Source organism: Propithecus coquereli, unplaced genomic scaffold (assembly GCF_000956105.1).
Source record: "Propithecus coquereli isolate 6110/MARCELLA unplaced genomic scaffold, Pcoq_1.0 Scaffold2, whole genome shotgun sequence".
Classification (NCBI taxonomy): Eukaryota; Metazoa; Chordata; class Mammalia; order Primates; family Indriidae; genus Propithecus; species Propithecus coquereli.
Genome location: NW_012144966.1, coordinates 7230326 through 7236796, shown reverse-complemented (window position 1 = coordinate 7236796; position 6471 = coordinate 7230326). Strand labels below are relative to the sequence as shown.

At 36.5% G+C, this 6471-nt stretch overlaps 1 protein-coding gene across 1 annotated transcript in view; it reads right to left on the bottom strand.

Annotated features, from left to right (window-relative positions):
- Window positions 1-528: 528 nt before the first annotated feature.
- The window catches only part of MTERF3 (mitochondrial transcription termination factor 3), a 24646-nt gene continuing 18703 nt past the window's right edge, over window positions 529-6471 (bottom strand). The window contains exons 4-7 of the mRNA XM_012643532.1: window positions 6119-6336; window positions 5685-5756; window positions 4274-4435; window positions 529-794 (exon numbers count right to left, since the gene is read on the bottom strand). Coding sequence (XP_012498986.1) covers window positions 600-794; window positions 4274-4435; window positions 5685-5756; window positions 6119-6336 — 647 coding nt within the window. The 3' untranslated portion in view covers window positions 529-599. The remainder of the gene's footprint in view (window positions 795-4273; window positions 4436-5684; window positions 5757-6118; window positions 6337-6471) is intronic.

The following is a 6471-nucleotide window of genomic DNA, read 5'->3' as shown; positions in this document are numbered from 1 at the left end:
GTTTGCTAAGTCTTTTACTGTGTCTCATTGCCTGTACTTATCTTTAAACTCTACTTCCCTCCCTATCCTTTTTCCTTGCCTGACTTTTCAAAGCCAATTGTAGGCAACTTTGAATATCTGTGCTTAGGAAGATAATAGTGTAGATAATCCAAAAAGGAATGTGTTTTGTAGCATTATCTGAGTAGATATTTAGATGAATAATGTAGTATGCTCTGGAAACTTGTAACACTTCAAAGGAAATAAAGCCATCTTGTGATGAAACCATTTTAAAAGGCCTGTGACTATAAGAACAGGAAAATCCTTGTTCTCACCTTTACTAGAATGACAAAGTGCCAGCTTAAAGCAAACCAACTCTCTCCTTTTCTCTAAACTTGCCATATTTTTAGTTTTCTTATTCCTGAGAAGGAAGGGAAATGGTTAAGTTAAACAAGAATGAAGTCACTAGGAACGTGTAAGATCTACCACAGTGTGCATACCCAAATTTATAATATCAAGAAATTGTTTCCAATATTGAGACCTGAGACATTTATTTAAAAATACATACATTTATTCCTATAAACATTCACTTTGCAGTATTACATTTTAACATTCATCAAAAACTAAAGAGTTTTTAAGAATTTTTCAAAGTCCTGTACTGATGCTTTGGCAATCTCTTCACAAAATATTTCATCAGGAATAGATACTAATTTGTCCAAAGAGATGTAGTTAGGTTTTGCTGGATCATACTGTGCTCTTCCTAAATAGCTTAGAAACAAGTGTCTTTCTTTCACTTTAAACAACCTTGTATTAAATACCTAGAAAAGAAATAAAGTTTTTTAAAAACACTGTACACTGAAGGATAAAATATCAAAAAGTTTACTTGGCTAAAAATTTTAATAAGTTAACAAATATATTGACCACATGCTCATTAAATATGACAAATGCTGCAAGATTTAAATCCTGTAGCTTCTGTTAAGAAATTATGATAAAAAAGGGACTCAAAACCAACATCCAGAACAATAATAAAATAATTAAGGGCTACACTGTTGGACAAAGAACACTGACTACTCCAGATAGGGGAGAATGTGTTAGAAAAGCAAATCCTCAGTCCTCACCCCGAAACTACTTAATCGGAAACTTAGCAGGGCTCAGAAGTCTGTTTTAACAAGCCCTCTAGACAATTCTCATATTTACCAAGTTTGAGAAGCAATGTTAGAGATCAAAATCTATGTCAGCCAAAAATTTATCAAGATTTCATGATCTTGTGACACTTCCCTGTACATTCTTTTAAATTCCTGCTGCTCCCCCTGACTAGAATCAAAATGAAATTAATCTGACCTCTTTGAAAAGCAACTAGGGAAAGTACATCTTACCCCCCTGGGGTTAAAACTCCTAAGGAATAGACTGAGTGGCAGCAACTTTAAAAAGTAAGGAGAAGCAGACTAAGTCCCTATAGCCAGCTGCAAGAAAGAAGGGGGAACTGGAGATCCAGCTGTACTTAAGCTACAATACTTTGAGAACAGTGACAAAAAAAAGTACAGGGTGCTAACTCAACATGGGGTTGTCTCGCTTTTGGGACAGAACCTCTCTTTTGTTTCTGCAAAAACAAATGATATGCAATTCTGCCCTCATTTTGGTAACGAAATTCCCATTACCACATTATTACAACTGATGCCTGGTCCCTATTTTTTTAAGAAGTACGGATCCTATACAGTGACTCTTAGCTTAAAAAAACTATAATACAACATACAAACAAAACCACAAATGACCCTGAAGCTCCCAAACTATTACTGATTTCCTACTTATAATAACACTTTGAAGCATTTATATAGCTTATGACCAGATAGTATGTTTACTTCTCTAATGGTTCAAGGTTACTTTATCATTAGAGAGTTGCGTGCTCTTTCAAGTCCTAAAGCTGCAGCTCAGATGGGGTTTTTCTTTTTCCTTCTTTTTCTTTCTCTTGGGGGGCCGGGGGAAAGGGCTAAGATTTGTTGCCCACCAAGGGCCACTTTGCCACTGTCACAAGAATTTCATACTATAATGATGCATTCAATTCTCAGGGATTAGGAAAAAAAAAAAAGACCTCCTAGCCTGAGAATTACTGATTCCCTCTATCCTAAGGTAGACTCTAGCTTTGCCCTCACAGAAACTCACAGTGGAAGGGGAGAGACAGGTTTTAGGAGGATCCTGAATATCACCTCCTTCCTTAGACTAGTGATTTCCTCATGTTCATTACCCTAAATCTGCTTTTGTTATCCTTTACATTCCATGATCTCTTTGAAAGGACTAAATTAACCATAGTTATTATGTTATACTTCTCCACTTTATTTTTTTTTAGGCAAGGTCTTGCTCTGTGGCCTGGGATAGAGTGCAGTGGCATCGTCATAGCTCACTGCACCTCAAACTCCCAGGCTCAAGCGATCCTCCTGCCTCAGTCTCCTGAATAACTGAGACTACAGGTGCATGCCACCATGCCCAGCTAATTTTTTAATTTTTTATAGAGACAGGGTCTCATTCTTGCTCAGGCTGGTCTCGAACTCCTGGGCTCAAGCAAGTCTTCTGCCTCAGCCTCCCAAAGTGCTGGGATTACAGGCGTGAGCCACTGTGCCTGGCCCCCATTTTTAATTAATCATAAGACATATGTGCCAACCAGAACTGTTACCTTCATGAGAACATTAGTTTCACACCACTGAGTTTTAAAACACTAGACCAAGATTTAAAGTCTGTATCAGATCCTTTAAAGCTCTGCTGTCAGTTAATGTGTTTTTCCATTAATAAGCTTTCTATTTTTCTGTTTTGTTTTCAATAAAGGGCCTGGGGTGCCTAAAATGTTTTGAAACAAGTGATTCTGATGCATCTAGTCAGCTTACAGTTTCCTCTACTTGGGATGTTTCTGTCCATCTTTTAAATGCCACTCATTATTCTACAGACAAGTATCACTTCATAGAGTGGCAGCATATCCTAGTATAGAGTGTGGGTTTTCAAACTCAAGTGCCAGAATTCTAATCCTGGCTCTGTGCCTACCTCCCCTTGTTGCTGGGTAATCTTGGACAGGTTGCTTAATCTCTTTATGTTTACATTCCTCATTTGTAAAATAGGGATAAGAATAGTACCACATATGGTTGTTATAAGAATTAAATGAGTTAATACAAGTAAAGCAGTAAAGATAGAGGTGGCACATAGTTAGCACTCAATTTCTCTTACCATTTCTGTAATTCTCCTACCTCTTCTAAATTAAATTAATCACTCTCTAGAACCCCTGGTTAAGACATTTTACCATTATGTAAACCAATTACATTTTTAAAATCTGAAAAAAAAAACAAAAAACAAAACAAACAAACAAACAAAAAATAAAACCTATTTCCCACACGAGATTACAAGTTCCACAAGAACAGGACCGTGTCTGACTGATTTTTGTGTCCTTAATGTCCACAAATTGTCTAGTGCAGGAGGGATGCTCAAGTATATATGAAAGAATGACTGGGCCACTAGGGCTAGAAGGGGACAAAATCATATTCTTTTGTTTATTGTCACTGCATTATTTAGCAACCCTAGGAAAAACAAATTGTCATTGCTTTTTAGTTGAAGATTACTTACTTCACAATTGCTCCATAAGCCAAATTCACACAACTGTTGGCCTCTAACACTTTTGTAATGAATATATTAGCATTGGGTGAAAGGGGAAAATCCTATATTAAGGGCCTATTCTCAGGGAAGTATGATAAGCAAATAAATATTGTTACATGTGAAGGAATTGAACCAAACGCAATCTAGTTCTGAGAGTTGTATTAAGGTCATATTTCTTTTGCCCATCTTTATATTAAGGAACATATCTAGCAAACAGAGTAGATGCAACAACTTTAATGAAATTCAATCTGTCATTTATCCAATAAATACTAAGTGCTCATTCACATGGCAAATAGGAAAGAAGGATTACTTTGACGAAATCCAATCATTTTTCTGTTCGACAAATATTTACTGCATGACTACTAAGAGCCAGGTATAGTTCTAGACACTGGCGATTCAGCACAGTGTATAAATCAAAGTCTCAGCTTTCAAAGAGTTGTTTCTGTGAACAGCAGATAATATCACTCACTAAATAAAGAATACGCAAGTCTGATTAGCCTAAAAAATATAATTACAGCTTTGGCAATGATGGCAAACTGGAACTGCTTTATGCTTGGGTAAGAGATCATTACGATATGGCTGTTGGCTCTTGGATTTAGATAAACTATGAATAAAATGTACACACAGCATTGAAAGGACGTTTAAGGCAAGTGATCTGCATTACCTGTGGGAACTTGACAATGATGTGGTGGGGAATGTTCATCACATTGTGCAAATAATCAAAAGTCTCAGTAAGTTTCCTTTTATTTGCAGTTAACATCTTTGGGATTCTGGTGATCATATGCTGAATTTCATTACGTTTAAAACCAAGTTCAAGACGATAAACCTAAAAGAAAGTAAACTTCCTATGTATTGTGAATAGAAATAGTTATTTTGGTACTATGCCAAGGCCACACTGATTCTTTTAAAATGTAAAATAATGACATTTTAAAATCTGGAGACAACTACGCCAATGCCCACAAGGCATTATAGCTTTCTGCTTGTGGAGTCATGGGAATTTCAAACCCCTCTCCTAAGAATGAGCTACTCACAGCACGGTGATCATCATGAAGATCACCCAAAGGAGCAAACATAGTATCAGATAGACTAAAGGCGGATGTGGCAGGGCTGGTGAGGTTCAATGTATGTGCCTGACACCAAACAGACCAGCAGTAAGATTTTCAAAGTGGTTTTTGAGCTTCTGCTCCCAAGCACACATTATCTTAAAAGCTGTTATCCAAAAAGCTGCAAGTCAAAATTCCAGACAGAGATGATAAAACTAAACACCCAAACATAGGCTAGGTCTTCTATGTGCTTTCGTGGTATCCTATGTTTGCCTACCAAGCCACTGCTGTTGTCAGTGTGGATTTTATCCCCTGTGAGACTGAAAGCTCTTTGAGAGCAGGAGCTGTCTCCCTAGCATAGTGCTTGGGTAGGTGCTCAATAAACATTTCTTCAATGACTGGATATGAAACACTTTAGTAACTCAGAAAACAGGCCTTATATAATCATTCCAAATACTACTATAGCTCTGTATAGTAACTAGTCAGTTGCCCTTGGCTTCATACTACTCTCTTAGAGAAAGGACAGAGTGTCTGGTATGTTATGATAGAACTAGAGCTGGCAATTGGCACAGGTGCTAAGGAGAACCATGTGCCGGCCCCTACTCTCTTCAAAGAAGTCTTCTAGATCCAACCTCCAAAACTCCCCCAGACATAGACAAAGACTCTCATGCTAGGCAACAAAAGCAGTTTCACAGACTGGTAACATAGACTAGGTAATATAAGCATAAACTCCCATGCTGGGCAACAGCAGCAGTTTCCAGGTACCACTCATATTCTTAATCTATTGCTTTAGGATTATGGGTACCAATATATGCAAGGTGATTTACTCATGTAACACCTGGTCAACATGTGAAAATATCATTAACTGGAAAAAACTGCTTATTAGATATTTGTTATAATTTCCTACTTCTTTTTCAAAATAACTTCTTTTAAAACTAGTTTTCTTTAAGATGACAGCAAAATCTATTCTCTTCAGAGGATTAAACACTTAAAGAAAGAAAGTGATTTCTCAAAAGCTTAAAGTTGTCCTACCTTCATATTTTCCTTCACGGGCTCCAGACTTCCAGTTAGTAGCCTTGGGAGACGAACTACCAGATCTCTAGTCTACAGTTGTAAAGAAAGCAATCTATTATTACTGTATGTGCATATTTAACTACTTTGGAAAATTAAGGTACTACTAGGAATACAAAGTTAAAACTTAAAATATGACCCAATCAGAAAAATGTTAGGGACCCTGGAAATACATAAACTTAGTACTGTTTGAAGAAAAGACAAAACTTAATGAACCAATTTGAAGGAATATTATAAAATGATGTAGGTTTATGTCTAACCTATTTTTGTATAGCAAATACCAGCAATTTATAGAAATCATATGGGCCAGGTATTTGTTAGAAACATGAGATTTAACAGCTACTAAATATACCTGACATGGAAATGTACAAATTCTTCCCCCCGCCTCTTTTTACCTTCTTCACACTAAGTTCAAGTTCTTTCTGAAAAAATCCCAATCTGTTATCCAGTCTTTCTACTGAAAAATTCAGCAAAAATGGTGCATTTCTGACCATCTGTGAAATATCTGTCTTACTGAAATTTTTTGACCGTAGATAAGCCACCCTGGAGAAACAAAAATACACACACATATGATATACATTTACTAATGACATGCTGCTTTCCAAAGCAATAACTATTTTTAAAAAGGCTCCCGCACCAAAAAAATAAATAAATAAAAACAAAAGCACTCTATAATAACGGCCCGAATATGGTTAAAACAAAACAAGCATTCACCCAGCTCAAGAATGGTTTCCATTTATACTTGAAA